Below are 19261 nucleotides of genomic sequence, written 5' to 3'. Positions count from 1 at the left end.
ACCAACACATGGTACCTCCTTGTACTTGTTCTGGGACTTTAAAATTTGCTCACAGGGAATGCATACAGAGGTGGTGTGATGAAAGGAGCACTGTTTGTGAGTTGTCTTCGGACATTTGAACCTAATTACACTATGCCACCCCAGAGGGCATTGGTTGAGGTCCCTGTTACAATTAGAGGAAGCTTGGAGGTCCCTAGGCTAAATTATGATCATGAAAATCTAGAGAGAGACTTAGGTATTTGAAAACAAATAGTTTTTTAGGGCCTAAAAGTTAGATTTTTAAACACATGATTCCAGCAACTCTTGAGAACTGTACATTGATGACCGTAGAAGTGACTTTGTGTCATTATGGTGTATCCATTCCTAACTAAAACATTTTTCCTTCATTTGTTGTGGGAAAAATGGCAAAACGACCACTTGTAATGAAGACGCCGAGAGTCATTAGAACTATGGCTCAAAAATAAAAGAAATCAGAAAGATAGTATTAGAACTGCATCATTATCGTATGAAACTTAGACATGATGTAACCATTCACGTCAAGATCGTGAACAAGATGATCGAAGAGCTCATTCATACCGACTATTTCATAAGTGAATCATTAAAAATCATCACTTTGTGTACCACGATGAATGAGCCTTGATCCTCTCTTCTCACAGATATCTATCTTAGAGAAGATATTACTACAAAAGCTCAAGTTAGAAGAGAGTCCTCAGCTGCTCCATATTGTCTCAGTTCCTCTAAATCGTTGGGTTGATAAAAAAAAATAAAAAATCAACTAATCCTTGAATAATTTCAAGAATGTTACTCCTGTAGCCCTTATTTGGTCCGGTCAGGTATGGAGAGTTGCTTGCATCCTGAGGACGAAGCTGTGTCAGGCGCATGCCCTCACAGTTACTGACATGACTGACGTGATAAACAATTAACGACCCATAGTTATCGGGATCTGTTGTCTGCTAACAACTTCAATGTTCAGGAGACAGATCTGCAATTATTGAAACCTTCGTAACCATTAAATCAATCTAAATCAGAGGCTTATTATCACCTCTGAGCAGAGCTAAAAGTCGGTAATTTTTTTATCTACACTGCATGATAAATGTTCTTAAAAAATTCAAAAATGATGGATGATTGCAGGCCCCCAAACTCCAAGAAATTCTGGAGCAAAAATCAGAAATGATGCTCCGATGGAACATACGTTATTATTTACATCAATCAGAGAGGAAAGTGTCGTCTATGATTTCAGGACTGCTCCCTCTGTTATCTTCCAGCCGGACTTGGAATAAGCCATCTCATACCTGGTGGTGTAGGTAGTGCTGTAGGAATCGTTGTGCTCTGGGTGAGCACCGTCCGTCAGTTGGGCTGCTTCCTGAATTGTTGCCTCCACTGTTGCTCGATAGCCATCCAAAGAAACAATCACACTATCAACAGTCACACCTAATAGGGTGTACTGCCAGAACCAACCATGCTGCGCAATCTCTGCAGCTCGATCAGTCCATAGCTTTAGCATTCGGCCATCCAATACCTGTCAATGTCTCAAAGTTTTTGTACTATGATTATACTTTGCAAGATATAACTTCGTATGAATTAGAGGGGGAAAAAATACCACAGCCCCATTAACATAAGCCGCTTCTGCTATGCTGTTACTCATCAAAAGAAAACCTTTACTTCTATCTGACATGATGCACGGTTACAGGGTCAAGGAAACCAGGTCGATCAAGACATACAGGCACAAAGTACATGCTCGCACAGGCATGCATACTCACATCTACTCAGAATTTGTTTTTCATGCATGTTCATGCATGTGAGCAATTGGATGGTCGCAAAATATTTCACATCAAGCATGACTGGCCGAAACAGAAGAATGCAAGAGCAGCATCAAACTAAGCCCAGGGTTAAGACAAGCTTACTGCACTCGTGTACAGAACAAGAAATTTTACTGCTGTAGTTGATTTTGTTTCTCATCTCATGAATCTCATTTTGAGCATGAAATAATAATCTATTTGAAGTTGGACTCCCACTGGTGCAACACAAGTTCTTATCGATTTTAATTCAATCAATGCTCATTCAAGTGAGACTATTTACAGGTCATCAGATGCAGTTAGATATCAACCTGCACTCAATACTGTCAATCAGTCATTCGAATGATATAAATGATTTTTATTTGGCTACAAAGTTTGAAGACCACCTATGTTTAATATTTTCTAGTTATCCAAGTTATAACAACTGTTATTAGTCAATCTTCGAAAGAAAATTGGATAATGAAAGCAAAATAACAGCATCACTTGGAAAAATCACCATTCACCAATTAAAGTTAGTATTTCTGTATATGTATTAAGTCAATTAAGATATGAAACTTGTTGCAGCATGTGTCTGGTTGACGCCGGAAAATCGAAAAGCACAGTGCTTGAGCAACCTGCAAAAATATCCGGACTGGAGGATTGTGCTCCAGCGAGGACCCTCCGATGCTCAAGTCAGAATACGCAAACAGAGAAACAGAATTTTAGTTCTCTGAGATAGGGTTACTTATCTGGATCTTCGAGGTTTGAGAATTTATAAAAGAGACTGTTGTGTAACCATTTTGATAGACAGATTGGCTGAATCTGGTGTGGTTATTTGGTTATGATTCTCGAGATCAAGCGGTTACGCTGGAAATGATTCTCAGGATCAAGTGGTTATATCGGAAATGATTCTCAAGATCAGACGATTACACCCAAATAGTATTGACAGCTACAGCCAGTTAGCGCCTGCCTTTTAAATCTAAGCCTGATCAATCTGCTTCCGAGGAGAGGTTGGAGAGTGTAGTGTGCCGACTAGAAGTTGGAACTGATAGTTTTCCGACCAAGAGTTGGACCCAACCTTTTCCGCCCAAAATTCGGATCAAAAACATACCGACGAGAGATTGGATAGAATAGCCTCCGACCATGAGTCGGGACAGATACTTGCCGACCAGAGGTCGAGCAAACCGCAACAATTAGGCCGCTTGAAAGGCACTGATATGGATCTGATGGGTCACAATGGACTTGAATCTTCATACATCCCTGGTCCATTCCAAATTACTCCTAACAGATACCCTCCTACTCCCTAGTCCGAGCTCTGATCGGACTATGGGAGTATTTATCTTGGCATTTTTGAATGGCTGAGGTGAAGAGCTTTTTAAACCAAATGTCTGCACACGATTTTTTAAACGAAAAAGTTGCCAAATTAATAATGAAATTTTTGAAATCTGTGCAGACGCTACTCTTCTCTGCTTAGACGCATTGAATGTGAAGACCATCAGCTAGCTTGAGCTAATGAAGGTTTGACGCGTGGTTCGTTTCAGAAATTTGTACCGATTTGGCATCCTCCGAGAGACGTGTGCTCTTCTATTTAAAGGGGCGGCTTCCTTTGTTTTATTTTTTCTTATGCTAATTTTGGTAAAATCTTTTCTCCCTTTGCCATTTTTCTTGCTCTAAATCTCTTACAAACAGATTTCCTTCCTTCTTCACCGTGCGAAGAGCCTTCGAAAGATAGTTACTTCCTTTAGATCTCTTACTCGAAAGTAAGTCCCTCTTACCTTGATTTTTTCTTCTTTTCACTTTCCCTTATGTTTCTATTTCCATGGTGGGTTCTGAAAACTCTGAGTGAGAGCCCCGTGCGAAAGAAAGTGAAGAATCCGAAAAGCCCTGGGGCTAAAACCAATTCTTCGGTCGGGCCTGGAGAGATCCAAACCGAACTGAGCTTGGGCGACTTAAAGTTGCCCCAAATCCAATACTACATTCCGGAGGAGTTCCATCTTGAACTTCCTGATTCAAATGTTTGAGTCCACAGTCCACCTCCCAGCCGATTAGCGGTGTACGAAGACAATTTTCGAGCGGGTCTTAGATTTTCCATCTTTTCCTTTATTTTTGAGCTTTTTAGATTCTACAAGATTGCTTTTTGTTCTGTCTCCGAATTCCTTTAGATATATCATGGGGTTCCTTGTTCTCTACTCTCGGACGGGTGTCCGACCTTTGATTCATCTCTTTCGAACTCTCTTCACATTAAAGAAACATCCATACACCGACTGACTGTATATCTCCTCCCAGAGGGGTGCTACTTCCCTAGTTTCTGGTGCTCTCTCATCCATTGATGGCTGAAAGAGCCGTTTCTTTTTTGTTTCTTATGCTTCGATGGATGACTAAGGGCTTCCAGACTGAGGTCGGATCGAAGCTTCATCTTTGAAACCTATAAAGTTGAGTATCGAGAAAAAGAAAGAGCTTAGAGATCTCCTGGATCGCAATACTCCTCATTTGGATGAGCTTTTATTCGACGAATCCCTTTTCTCGACAGCGCTTTCCTCTAGCGACCCCAGAAGTGAGTGGGGCCGTCCATGCTTTCTCTTCTTTTTTTGTTATATATATATATATATATGTATAAGTATAGCTCTCTCATCCAACATTTATTGAATAATTGTAGACATGGAACCCTCAACAAAGGATATCACGAAATTGAAGGCCTCTCTTCCACAGAAGAGGAAGACTCAGGCCGTCGGGACCGAAAGGAAGAAAAAGCCAAAATCTACTGAACTCAGCCAAGAGCTTGCCACTATCGACCAAGCAGTCTCTTTCAAGGTCGGAGCAATTTTGACGACACCTGCACCTACTCCGACCCTGACTGCCGACTCCTGAGAAGGGATCGTCGAGCGACCTGAGCCTTCTAAGACCTCTGCTTGGACTGAGTCTTCTAAAGAGGGTGACGATGATGAGGCTCTTTCCGACGACATTCTGGAGGGTCTACTTTTTCAAGACTGGAAGGCCATCCAAAAAACTGTCGAGAACTCCGTAATTCTAGCAGAGTTGGAGCAGATGGACAGGATGAGCGTTTCCAATCTGAGAAAACTGTCTTTGATCGTGGGTCACCAAGTGTAACATCTATCCTATCACCCCTTCTCCTTTAATCATCATACTTCTTCTAACTCAGTCGATTTGATACGCAGCTGCTTCATATTCTCGTCAATTTGTCGAACCGCTCATCTAGGGAGGCACAAGCATGGGAGGCCAAGAAGAGAGCCGAAACGGACGCCCAGGTAGCTTGGACGAAAATTAAAGAACAAGAGGCTGAGGTCAAAAATCTTCAAGAGGCCCTTGGGCAAGTGGAGTCCAATCTCGCCCTCACCCTGAAGAGGGATAAAGAGACGGAGAGGACTGTGGAGTGCATTCAAGATGCCAAGCACTCCTCAATCGAGGAATTCAAGGCATCACCTATCTTTGCTGAGGAGATGGCTCGAGCGGTGGAGGCATTTAAGGCATCTACAAAATATCGCAACAGCCATGTGACCTTCAGCGAAAGGATTTTTCACCAGACTCACAAAGAAAGTTGGATCGACTGCCGAAAGTCAATAGAGGAGCATCCGGAGCTTGATCTCGCCTTCTTGGACTACGAAGATGAAGATGAAGAGGACGAGAAAGTTCACACTGCCTCCGAGCTCTCCATTTTCAAGGAAAATATTGCTGAGCCGTCCTCCTCTTCAACTGCTGATGCAGGTCCCTCCAAGCCTCCTCCGAATACAACTCCCCAAGAGAAGGTCGGGGATTGAATGCTTGTACTTTTTGCCCCCTTTTCTTTTTTATCTCTGTAAGAAACTTTTAGTTAATAAAATGAAATTACGAGCTTTTTGAATTTACCGCTTTCAATTGTTTGCACAGTTGGTGAATGATGCTTGCGACGTCGGCCCGATAACCGCTGTCGCTCCTTTATTGGCCACTTCTCTTCCTCCGATGATGGTAGTTAATATTAGAGCTCATATCAAGAGCCTGGAGAAGAAACTTAAATTCTTCGAAGGAGAGGTCGTCGATCGGGAAGAGAGACTTCAAAAGGCTCAGAAGGAACTTGACGAGACTGAGAAAGAAGTTAATAGACTTCAACAAAAAGTTTGGCAAGGAGTTGTGGCACACAGTGCTGAGAAGGCACAATTGACAGAAAAGATTATGGAGAGTATCCGATGCAGTGGGAGTGAAGTCCTGGGGCATGGCGGCGAAATTGACAGTATATCATTGTCAGCTTGACTCTGCCCATGAAGAAATCCGTGCCTTGGAGTCCCTGATCAAGTATAAGAAATTTGGATGGGTGAGGTCTATGCAAACGTTGCAACTTCAAAACGAACTCCATAATGCCAAAGAGAATTTCGAAGTTGCAAAGGACGTTGAGTGGCAAAAAGACCGTCGCCGCTTTCAAAGACGTACAGCAGCGAGGCATCCAAGTAACTGCTCCTATTGTCGATGTTGGCTCGAAAGAGCTTCTTTCGGTCTCCCATGACGAAAGATCTTCGTCGGGATTGTGAGAACCAGAAGGCCGATCTCCGACAAGAGGAGAACTCAATCTCATGAGCAGTTGATGGACAATTCTCAATTGACGATCCATACGATATTTGCTGTCAGCCGCCATTCTAGCTACAACTTCTGTCAGAATGCACTTCAAATTTTGTACCCATAATTCGATCACTTCGAGCTGCCCAACCCCGAGATGGACATGAAAGACGCTTTGCAGCTACGAGAAAAGCAAGCGAATACTTACAAATTTTCTGGATTCATGATTCTCCGCAGAGTGCAGCACATTGAAGAGGTGCAGCCAACTGACGATGCCCCACCAGCCGAAAAGCTAACTTCTCCTTTTCTTCGTTGCGTTTTTTTTTTTTTTGTCGTCGTTTTCTAAATCATACTGACTCCACATGGTCGCCATAAAACGTAAAGGCTTTAATATCTTGAGGCCGATCAAAGGCCGAGTTTCAAATATAAGCTGATCTGAGGCTTTTAATGTCTCGAGGTCGATCAAAGGCCGAGTTTCGAATAAGATGATATGAGACTTTAAACATCTCGAGACCGATCAAAGATCGAATTTCAAATATAAGCCGATCAAAAGCTTTTAACATCTCGAGACCGATTAAAGTCCGAGTTTCAAATATAAGCCGATCAAAGGCTTCTAACATCTCGAGGCCGATCAAAGATCGAGTTCTAAATATAAGCCGATCAAAAGCTTTTAACATCTCGAGACCGATCAAAGGTCGAGTTCAAATATAAGCCGATCAAAGACTTTTAACATCTCGAGGCCAATTAAAGATCGAGTTTCAAATATAACTCGCACTTATATATGGAAGGATCGATGTTGACAAATCGGAGTGTTCATTCATGTATATGCTTCAGTAAAATTACAATATCATTAATAATATATGCGGAGGTTAGCTGAGTTCCATGATCTTTGAAGTAGAGTTCCATCAAGCTGTTTCAATTTGTAAGTTCCAGGGCATACTTACTCATCCACCTGATCGGGCCTTTCCAATTAGGTGATAGCTTTCCTCGCTCCGTAGGTTGTGAGACTTCGGCATGTCGTAGCACCAGATCACCAACTCAAAATTCCATAAACTTGACTCAAAAATTGTAGTACTTGGCTACCCTTTGTCGATAGGATGCCATTCGCACAGCAACTCATTTTCTGCTCTCCTTAACCAAGTTAAGGTTGGTTCGTAACCATTCAGAGTTGGTATCCTCGTATTCCTCGACTCTGAAGGAAGCTCAATCTCAATCGGTATAACTGTCTTGGTTACGAATGTGAGATTGAATGAAGTTTCTCCAGTCGGAATTCTCTGAGTTGTTTGATATGCCTACAACATATGATACAACTCGTCCACCTAGCACTCCCCAGTCCGATTAAGTCTAGCTTTCAGGCCTTGCAAGAGAGTCCTGTTCATTACTTCAACTTCCCCATTTGCCTGTGGATGTCCGACTAAGATGAAGCGTTATTCAATTTCAAGGTCTTCACAGAATTCTCGAAGCCATGAGCCGCTGAATTGCCTGCCATTGTCAGTTACCCTTGCCCTCGGGATACCATAGCGGTAAATAATAGATTTTCAGATGAAATCTTTAACTCTAGCCTCTGTTATTTGGGCCAGGGGCTCGGCCTCCACCTATTTTGTGAAATAATCAATGGCCACCAGAAGGAATTTACGCTGACCTGAGGCTTGAGGAAAGAAACCTAGAATGTCCATTCCCCACTGAGCGAGAGGCCATGGAGCAGCGATAGAAGTAAAAGGCACCACTGGTTGATGCTGAATATTAAAAATCCTCTGACAGTGATCATACCTTCTGACAAAATTGGAGACATCCTTTTGCATCGAGGGCCAATAATAGCCTTGCCGAAAGATTTTTTAAGAATCCTTATGCCCAAATAATTTCCACAAATCCCCTCATGGACCTCTTTTAGTGCATAGTCTGCTTCAGATGGTCGCAGACACCTCAGAAGTGGAAGAGATGATCACTTATACAACTTGTCATCATGAAGCACATAGCAGGCAGCCTGCTTGCGGATTTTTCTAGCTTCCCGACTATCAGGTGGTAATTCATCCAATCTGAGGTACTTCAGCCAGGGGTCAATCCAACAAGGCTCTTCGTCAATCTGCTGAACAGCAAAAGGTTCTTCTAGGCTTGAGTTCTCTAATACCTCAATGTAAGTTCCTTTTTGGACTTCAGACGGTAGAGGCTGCTAGCTTTGACAGCGCATCCGCACGTGTTGTGTCTGAGGTACCTGTCGGATATCAAAACTCAGAAAAGATGTAGTTAGTTCTTTTACCTTTTCGAGGTATCTCATGTTCTCCTTTCGAGCTTCATATTTGCCCTTGACTTGCCCCATCAATAGTTGAGTCACTAAAGACCTTCAAGTATTTGGCTCTCATATCCTTTGCAAGTCTAAACCTAGCAATTAAAAGCTCATACTCTACCTCATTATTTGTGGCTAAAAATTCGAACCGCAAAGCATACTCCGCCACATCACCTTCTGGCCTAGTTAAGATGACTGACTCTTGATCCTGATAAATTGGAAGATCCATCCACGTGAAGAATCCACTGGTCATTAGGATCAAGGTCCATATTTATTTGTTCCTCTAGCGCCATTGAGCTGCTCTCCGCAGCCTCTGAACCCTCCTCATCGAGGATGGTGCGCTCAAGGATGAAGTCCGCCAAGACTGGATCTTCGATTGAAGGCCTTGGATGGAACTTAATGTTGAACTCAAAAAGTTGTAAGGCCCATTTTGCAACACATCCCGACGTGTCCAGACGGTGGAATGCCTTGACTGGTTGATCCGTGAGCAGCACTATTGTATGAGCTTGAAAGTAAGATCGGAGCTTCTTTGCCATGCGACTAGAGCAAATATCAATTTTTTTAACTGTGTACCTGATCTCAACATCCTGAAGGATCTTACTTCAGTAATACACTGATTTTTGGATTCGTCCTTCCCGGATAAGAACCGAACTAATTGCTAACGGAGACACGACAAGATAGAGTAACAATTCTTCTCCAAGTTAGGCCTTTGTAAGCAAAGGTGCCAAGCTAAGGTATTGCTTCAACTCTTCGAATACTTTCTGACACTCAATCGTCCATTGAAAGTCCCTCAGCTGCTTAAGAGTTTGAAAAAAAGACAAACATCTCTCAACCGATCTGGAGATGAAATGATTGAAGCAATCCTTCCGATGAGGCGCTGGACATTCTTTACATTTTTTGGTGGGGACATCTTCAGAATCGCCTTAATCTTCTCCAGGTTTGCCTCAATTTCTCATTGGAAGATCATAAATCCGAGAAACTTTTTGGAGCTAACTCCGAAGGCATATTTTGTGGGGTTCAATCGCATCTGGAATCGGCATAAGGTGTTGAAGATTTCTTGGAGGTCGGCTATGTGATCTAGGATGGCTCAGCTTTTTATCAATATGTCATCCACATAGACCTCCATGTTGCGACTAATTTGATCTTTGAATATCTTATTCACCAATGGCTGATATGTTGCCCCGACGTTCTAACCCAAAGAGCATCACCCTTAACAATAGAGCCTAGAGTCAGTAATAAAGGTCGTTTTCTCTTCGTCCTCAGGTGCCATCCGGATTTAGTTATAATCGGAGAAGGCATCCATGAAAATGAGGAGCTCGTGCCCAGAAGTAACGTCCACCAATTGATCTATTTAGGGGAGAGGATAGCTGTTTTTGGGGCAGACTTTATTCAAGTCAGTGAAGTCGATGCACATGTGCCATTTTCCGTTCGTCTTTTTGACTAGCACCAATTAGCGAGCCAGTTAGGATACATCACTTCTCAGACGAAGCCGGCCTTGACCAACTTGTCCACCTCCTCAGCAATTGCCTTCTGACGCTTCGGGATGAAGCTTCTCTTCTTCTACTTTATAGGACGGAAGGTCGAATCCACCCCTAAGTGATGAGTCATCACCTCTTGGTCAATGCCAGGCATATCCACTGCTGTCCAAGCAAACAGGTCTGTATTTTCCTGCAGAAAAGCAGTTAGCTGAGCTTTGGTTACCTGATCTATGGATGACCCGATTTTCATAGTTTGATGGGAATTTTCCTTCCTCAGGGGGGACCTCCACTAGATTCTCGGACAGTCGAGCATGCTCCCCGATCAGATCATCACAAGCGTCCAAACCTATTGGGAGTTCAGGTTGGGACGCCGCCAGCTGTTCCTCTGCCCGCAGCTTAGCAGCAAAACACTGTCAGGCCATGGCCTGATTGCCTCAGACTTGCCCCACTCCAACTTCCGTCAGAAACTTCATCATCAAGTAGTAGCTCGACACCACTGCCTTCAGTGCTCCTAAACTTGGTCAGCCAAGTATTGCAGTGTAGGCTGACGGTCGATTAAGCACAAAAAAATCCACATGAATAGTCGCCTACCTGGATTTGATTCCCAAGGTGAGGAGCAGTCTGATTGTCTCCTCCAGAATTACCAAACATTCGGAGAAATCTTGGATTGGAGTACTAAGCTTATTAAACTGTTCGGCAACAAACCCCATTGCAGTGAAAGCAGCAAAGCACAAAATGTCAACAGAACTTCTATTATCAATGAAAACACGGTATACATTGTAGTCAGCTATATTAGCAGTAATAACCACAGCATCATTGTGTGGGATTGTACACCTTCAGCATCTTGTTCTGTGAAGATCATTGACTCCTCGAGCCAAGGCCTCTTCACCACATGCGGCTCCACCGACCCAAACGATCCTCCAGTTATCATATGAATTTCACCCCATAGAGATCGATCTTATACTACCACCTGCCCCTCCTCCCGCAGTTGTGCTGGTGTTGGGTGAGGTTGAGGCTGAGGGGGCTGGTGCTGTCGCTGCTGAAGCACGGGATGTCTCCGCTGCTGCTGCCCGGCTCTTGTAGGATAGGCGTAGAGGATCTTGTCGTCGGATGAATTGATCCAGTCTCCCCTCCCGGATCAAACGCTCAATTTCCTCCTTGAGCTGGTAACAATCTTCAGCACCGTGACCGTGGTCACGATGATAGAGGCAATCTTGTCTGGATCGCGGTGCCCTGAATTTGTCCACATCTTAGGAGGCGAAGGCAGCTCGACTCGCACCTCCATCAAGATCTCTCTCCTAAAAGTATTTAAAGGAGTAAGATCGCCCATTTGCCTCGAAGGTGAATGATTCCTTCTCGATGAAACATGCCTTCTCAGTGGGGATCTTGAACGGCGGCGATTTCCACCATTTCGTCTGGATGAGCGAGCCCCGTCCTGCTCTTGATTCCCCACAATCGACATTATTCGGACGGTTTCTTCCATCAGAGAGTCTTCCAATCGGGCATATTTTTCTATCCAAGCCAGTATTTTCAAAAAATTTCAAAGAAAGATCTTCAATAGCGACTTTTTGAAGTCGCCCATCAACAATCCACCCTTCAAGACGGACATTACGATCGAGTGATCTAGGTCGTGAATTTCCAACATTGCCCTATTGAATCAAGCTACATAAGACCGAATGGACTCGCCCTCTTTCTGTTTGATGGTCTGGTGGTAGTCCGAGTGCTTCTGTTGTCACCGGTTGGTGATGAAGTGGGCAGCAAAGGCTTGGCTCAGCTGTCGAAAAGAGTGAATAGAAGCCGACTTCAAACTGGAGTACCAATGTCGGGCCACCCTCTTCAAAGTGGAGGAGAAGACTCGGCACAAGATAGCATCGGGGGCTTCCTGAAGGAGCATGACTACTCGAAAGCTGTTGACATGATCAACGGGGTCTGTGGTCCCGTCGTAACTCTCTAGCTGAGGAATCTTAAAGTTTGGTGGGATAAGTTCCTGAAGGATGCTCGCCACGAAAGGCAGTTCAGAATCGAACCCATTGGATGAGACTGACGGATTGTTGCAAATTTGCTGGATCCTCCGATCCATTTCTTGAAGTCTTCGCTCGACTTTCACATCTCTATTGGTATATGCCTCAGAGCGCAGAGATCGCCGGCCAAGGGTTGAATCATGCCCCGACCAAAGACTCGAAGATCGTCGTCTCCCTGGCTCTTGGATATGATCCGCCATCAGTCGTTGGGTTTGATTCGCTGACTGTGATGCCGGCAGAGGCTGGATCGACTCCTGAACAACAGCTGTTAATTGCTGCACCTGCTGGAAAAGCAGATTGAATTGCTCCACGATCACCGTCGCGAGTTGCTGCACTGACGCAGGAACCTCCGCCATCGCCGGAGGCGCGGGAGCAGAATGATTTATTTCATTATGTACCTGCCAAGAGGTGGTGTTGGTTCGTCGGGAAGAAGTCCTGCGTGGAGCCATCTTTGAGAATTTCTGACTTGTCTGCTTCTTTTTACAGGACTTGAGGTTCAAGCCCTTCCTTTGTTTGTTGCGGCTTGTTTCTGGTTAACACCAGAAAATCGAGAAGCACGGTGCTAGAGCAACCTGTAAAAAAAGTCTGGATTGAAGGATTGTGCTCCAACGAGGACCCTTCGATGCTCAAGTCAGAACACGAAAACAGAGAAGCTAAATTTTAGTTCTCTGAGATAGGGTTACTTACCTAAATCCTCGGGGTTCAAGTATTTATAGAGGAGACAGCTATGTTACCGTTTTTAATAGACAGGCTGGCCGAATCTGATGCGATTATTTGGTTGTGATTCTCAGGATCAGACGGTTATGCCAAAAATGATTCTCAGGAATAGACAGTTATGCCTAAATAGTATTGACAGCTACGGCCAGTTGGCACCTGCCTTTTGAATCTAAGCCTGATCAATCTGCTTTCGAGGAGAGGTCAGAGAGTGACATGCCGACTAGTTGGAACTGGTAGTTTTCCGACCAAGGGTTGGACCAAACCTTTTCCACCCAGGATTCGGATCAAAAACATGCCAACGAGAGATCGGACAGAATAGCCTCCGACCATGAGTCAAGACAGATACTTGCCGATTAGAGGTCAAGCAAACTGCAATAATTAGGCCACTTGAAAGGCGCTGATATAGACCCGATGGCTCACAATGGGTTTGAATCTTCACACATCACCAATCCATTGCAAATTACTCCTAAGTCAAAAGCAGATTGGTATGATATACATGAGATCAATCAGATCCATGAAATAGTGCTGTCATTATCTGCTTGTTCATACACTCCAATAAGGAAACTGAATTGCACACTGATTAGCTGGGTTTGCATGCACTTGTGCTCAACCGAAATCTAAATGTTTAACTCGTTTTGATTTCCCATGGAGTTTCAGCAATTCACATAGGCTGATGAGCTAGCTCAATTTTCATATGATGAATGAAACTGCCTATAGGCATTCTATGATACATTACAAAAAGAGAAGGGCGGCAATAAGAAGTTATAGTGATGGCCATATATATGAAAATGCTGCTGCACTATTAGCTGCTCCCCAAAGAGGTGTCAGGACCATAATAATGACTGTCACAATGTTATGATAGTCGTTATTTAAACCAGAGGTTCAAGTCCAAAACCAAAACCAACAAACCTTATTCTAACAAGTTGAAGTTAGTCTTGTGAATCTTTCTTCCATTCATTAATGGCTAGTCTTTCAATGATTCAAATCCCATAGGATGAGGGTGTCTCGGTTTGCCCACGAAAGGAAGGCATCACAACCCATCCCTTCCTAGCAGCTATCCTAGTCTGGTGTCCCAACAGTTCCTTGGGATGCACTTTTTTATATTTTCTAATTTTTTAATTTATCTTGGTAGTTTTATTGTTTTATTTGTTATTAAATGTCTTTGGAGTTCAATTATTAATGTATTTACGATAAATTGACTTATTTAGTGTACTCTAAGATCAAAAGCCATGTAAATACCCAATCTACTTTCCTTTTGTATTTACTAATTTTCTTAAAAATTTCAAAAGTAATTTTCAACGAACTTTATAAACTACATTAGCTATTAAGATACACGCTAAAATAGAATGGTGTCTATATCATTGCTAGCCTTCATAATGGAAAAAGATATCAAAAATGAAAATACAATGAACTGAGTACTACCTAATAAACTATATTCTAATACTACATAAAATAATTTCATGAGTTTAAGCTACATGTTTCAAACTCACTACTAATATCACGTCGAATATCTATGGCACTCGTATGCACCTGGTTCATGTTCATAAACAGGTCACTGAAAACAATGCCCACCTATATGTTCAGCCCATTCTTGCTGCCCATATGTATCTGATATTGTTTGGGATAATCCTTTTGACATTACTTCAGTAAAAAAACTAGCCATCCCTGCTTAGGGTAATGAGAGGTGGCACCATATGATGACTTTGGAGCTTATCCTTGTAAAGGTGGGTCCTATGTAGGAGTATACCCTTTAGGATTTGTAGAAGGGAAGGACCATATTATGCATTCTGACTATTTGATGTATCACTGGATCAAGCTCTGGTTGATAATGATGACTTAACTTGCTTGGACTCCTATCTACCCTCCGATCTTCTTGATCCATCTATGCCATAAACTCTGGGTGTTCTCGATGCTGACGTTTTCCTCAATTATCCTCAACTTTGTACAGCAATCTAGAATATCCATGGATAGTGTGCTGCATCTTGCAACAATTTTGGTCCCCCTCCTATAAGCAGCCACTCCTTGCCCTCAAACCTAGATTTGGGCCTAGCTCCATGGTCTTGATCCTACATGGTGTGAGTGAACTCTACCTCGCTAGTGAATGAATGATCCCCTATGCATCATCACCGGCTCCACCTTGACCACCATAATCACCAAATCTATCATCATTCAATCTATCATCATCATCATTGTTGGTATCCAAGATCTAGTCTCACATTAGCTCATTTAAGGAGTTTGTGTTTGTATTTAAATTTCTACACTTGCATATTTGTACTTCAAGTTTCAATAGGGTTTGAAACTTGGGGGATAGACTCATCCAAGCCTTGAATTGGATTTACACAAGCTTATGAGTGACTTGGGGATAGGTTTTAATTGATGAGCCTGCAAAACCAACTGGATTCAGATTGTAATCCCTTAAAACAATCTTGCTGTAATCTGTTGATTATAGTGGAATTCCCAAGAAGGTTGCTTGGGAAGCGGACGTAGGTGTTGGGAATTGACACCAAACCACTATAAACCTCTTTGTTTGTGTGTGTGATCTTGCTCTTAAATTATTTACTTTCAGCATTCATATTTCTGCTTATTAATTCACTGCATCCACTACATACACACTCAAGTTCAGTACATTCTTGTTTAAGCTAGTAAAAGTTTTTGAAAAACTAATTCATCCCCTGCCCCCATCTTTTGGGTTGTATCTCTGGGCAACACTTACGAATTTTGAATAGGCTACAACATTCAATTTTGAGTTGTATTTGATTCTATGGTACCATCAGAAATAGCAGAATTACCTCCTATGGAAACTCAACCTCTTGCTTTAGCACCCTATAGCATCGATACTTGCCAGTTTCTTTGTAACTTCTTTTCTATCACATGAGCACATTGATGCATCTCTGATACTGACCAATAATCTCTCAATAACAATTCATCCTAGATGCTTTGGCATAAATTGCCAATGTATCTCGAAACCAATTATTCTTGGCATTCAGCCAAATAATTCTGAGCAACCAATTTATAGAATTTTCAGAATAATTATCAAATGAGTCACTTCCTTGTAATAGATTTTGCGATCTATGATATAGAGTTTGAACATAGTTATAAGGAACCCACCGCACATCTTCTTCATCTTTTCCTAATCAGTGATTTTCAGATTGCCACTATGCTTCTACATGATTTTCAATTGGCACGACCATGCAGCCGCCCTGCCTCGCAATCATGTTGCCCCCAGCAGCACTTTCTTGTCATCTAGAACCTCCGTGAACTCAAGGATCTCCTCAACCTTATAAAGCCAATCCAAGAACTCCTACATGGTCAAGCTCCTTGAAAACATGAGTGGGTCGATTTTGAGGCCCTACTCCCATCTCATTGGATCCCTACCAGAGGTCACCCTCCCTTCCGATGCCCTTGGTGTGGTCTCATGGAATGGGCGGAGCATGCCCTCATCCTCAGCCTTGCTCAACCTCTTGCATGCATGAGTGGGGTTCAATTGCATGAAGCTATCAAGGGCTTCGATGTAGCATCGAATCTTGGCTGCGTCTAACACCGATCCACTTATGCTCCCAACACCATGGTTACCTACACCATCTACTTCTTCAAAGCCATCTGAATCAGATCAGAAACTCGGGCTCTAATACTAACTAATGCAGCGAAAAAAAGAAGGGGTGATTTGATCAATAAGGTTATGCTTCGAAAATCAACACATAAATAGAAGAAAACTGGATTATAGAATCCTTCACTTGGTGAACGATTCTCTCGCAAAGAATTTTATTAATATCTCAAAGGCTGTCCCTTACAATGTATTATGTGCATATTTATAGAACATGATACCCTAAATCTAATTCAGGCACTAAACCTGATATAGCATTATACTCAAAATAGGCTTGGACAATAAGAAAACATACTAGAATAATTCTATTACAAATATGGAAACTTGGCTAAAATTTGATACCATCCCTAATGGAAAATTTGTAAGAAAATCTGTTGAAAATCTCTAAATCCTATTCACTCCCATGCTCACTCATGAGATAGAAATAAATCAAATATTTGCTTACTACAATCTTCGCTAGTGAATCCACTGGATCCTCCAATACTTAGCATGGTCTAGTTGGTCGTAGTACCTACTAGCTGCATCCTATGTTGCATCACTAATTCTACTAAGCACTTAATATTTTTATCCTCAATGGAACTAGTAAGGCACATGGTTCGTAGAACCATCCGGAATCGAGCAGTTTTGGACATTCCGAACCGTACTGACCATCAATCGGGACGGTTTGGCCTTCCGAATCGGAACACCAAATGAAGGGGAAGAAAAGAGAGGAAGAGAGAGGAGGGGGGAAGAGAGAACAATGCTGTTGAAGGGCTGCAGAGGCCTTCGCGGCTTTGTATCACCCGATAGGGCATTTAATCGAAAGAGAAAGAGAGGGAGCGAGAGTACCAAAAGGAGGCGTAGCTGGCAGAAAGGGCACTAGATGGCCTTCGTGGCTATTGGAAAATCGAAAAGGCAACAACAGAGCCACAGTCATGGAACAGAGGCGACCACCCCTATTCATCGCACTTTTTTAAAATGATGATGAATAGTAAAGCTGACAATAGATTTGTCAGATTCATTTAAAAAACTCTGTGAAAGAGGGATGATCGCCTCTATATCACACCCACATAGCCATAGGCTACGATATCTCCATCCAACGACCATGGCTGCTAGCTAGAGGCCCTCTAGTGGCCTCTCCATCAGCTTTCCTCTCTTTCTTTCTCTCCCCCCTCTCTTTGTCTCTCTCTACCATGATTTGGTGGAAGCGGAGGCCTTGGTGACCCTCCAAGCGCACCTGTGGCCACTGTCGGTATCTCCTCTAGCCACCCTCCCCCTCCCCCTCTCTTCTTTCTCTCTTTTCCTCCTCTCCAGTTCCTTTCTTCGCTTCTATGTCGATTCGTGCCAGTTCAGTCCAGTACAAACCTGTACCAACTCGTATTGCCGACTAGCCGACATGGGTTCGGGTACCGATTCTACGGATCTTGATAAGGCATCCCATTTTCATCTTCAATGAAACTAGTAAGGCATCCTAAATCGTTTACTTGACTTTCACTAAATATTTTACCAAAATAACTTTTTCCCATTTTCGTTTGATCTTGTCTTCCTTCATTACAATATTTTGCTTTTTATCTTTGATGTATTCAACCTAAGTCTCTAGTTTTCCTTTCTCTTAGTCTTGCAATCTTCCAGATATTTCTCCCCATTATCAGTTTCTAGCTTAAGAAATACATTTTGAATTCAGCCTCTTGGACTACCTTCTTAACTCCCTTCTTAGACATCTTATCACTCTCATATGCTTCTCTATTTCTATAATTTAGTAGTCTTCTATAGTACTTATTAGCCTTAACCACCAACAGAATTTTTCAATTCCACTACCAAGTTTCCATACCATATCTTTGTAGCCACTTTCTTAATATTGTTAACCATCTCTTGTCATATGATATTGATTTCCCCATCTAGACCTTTTTTTTCTCTTCCTTAAATATTCTATATTTTTAAAAGCCATTTGTTTCTCTCCCCACAAGTTCCACCACCTAGTCCTTGAGTTCTTTTTCTCTTTAGTCCTATTCTATTTCCTAACACACAATCTGTGTTGGTTATTGTTGCGGCCAATCGCCTCGTCGTCCGATCGCCGGGGGACGTGCACCTGCAAAAACGAGAAGTCCACACTGACCGAAGGCGGCTCCGGCGGGGACCCTCCGACGGTCAAGTCAGAGAGGTGACTGGGCAACAGTGAAATGAAGACAGAGAGCTCGATCGAGGGAGAGAGAGGGAGAGAGGAGCGAGCCTGTGGATTTGGAGTCGAGAAGTGGGGGGAGCGGATCCCTTGCACTGTTGCCTTCTCCGATTTATATAGTGGAGCACGGTATGGCGCCGTCATTAATGGCGCAGACAAGTGAGGAATTGTCAACTCACTGTAGATTGTCAGAGTCGCCGTGAAAGTGTCATGTCGCCGTGGGGCTGTCAAATCACTAGGGTTGACAAAGCCCTAGGCGGGACAATGCCCCTAGGTGGCAGCGCGGCATGCCGCTGTCAGAACTGACAAGGTCTGGCGGTTGTACGGCGATCAGAGGAGTCGACCGACCCTAGGTCGGTAGCCAGCTGAGTGGCGTCGGGCTCCTCCGTTGGTCGGCGAGTTTTATGTGAGTCGGCCATCAGACCTCCCGGTTCAGTCGGTCGGGAAAGGTGCGCCCGACATATCCTTAGTCGATCGTGAGCCGATGATTGGCCGGTGATGGCGTCAGTCGGTCGGTCCGACCGTCAATCGGTCGGTCGGTCCGACCGTCAATCGGTCGGTCGGTCCCTCCGACCATCGGTTGGTCGGTCGGTGGGTATTCCCCAACAGTTGCCCCCCTCCACTCCTGAGTCGGACGGTAAGCTGGCCGATGCTTTTATTCGGGCAGCAACCCTGGGCG

At 43.4% G+C, this 19261-nt stretch overlaps 1 protein-coding gene across 2 annotated transcripts in view; it reads right to left on the bottom strand.

Annotated features, from left to right (window-relative positions):
• Positions 1 to 988: 988 nt before the first annotated feature.
• LOC105034030 (protein ACCUMULATION AND REPLICATION OF CHLOROPLASTS 6, chloroplastic) overlaps positions 989 to 19261 on the bottom strand; it is a 50336-nt gene continuing 32063 nt past the window's right edge. For both annotated transcript variants that reach the window (XM_010909053.3, XM_010909054.3), the window contains exon 6: positions 989 to 1519. In XM_010909053.3, the coding sequence (XP_010907355.1) occupies positions 1229 to 1519 (291 nt within the window). In that variant the 3' untranslated portion in view covers positions 989 to 1228. The remainder of the gene's footprint in view (positions 1520 to 19261) is intronic.

The sequence above is a fragment of the Elaeis guineensis genome, chromosome 16, assembly GCF_000442705.2.
Source record: "Elaeis guineensis isolate ETL-2024a chromosome 16, EG11, whole genome shotgun sequence".
Lineage (NCBI taxonomy): Eukaryota > Viridiplantae > Streptophyta > Magnoliopsida > Arecales > Arecaceae > Elaeis > Elaeis guineensis.
The sequence above is the reverse complement of the archived record's forward strand: the minus strand, read 5'-3'. Positions and strand labels throughout refer to the sequence as shown.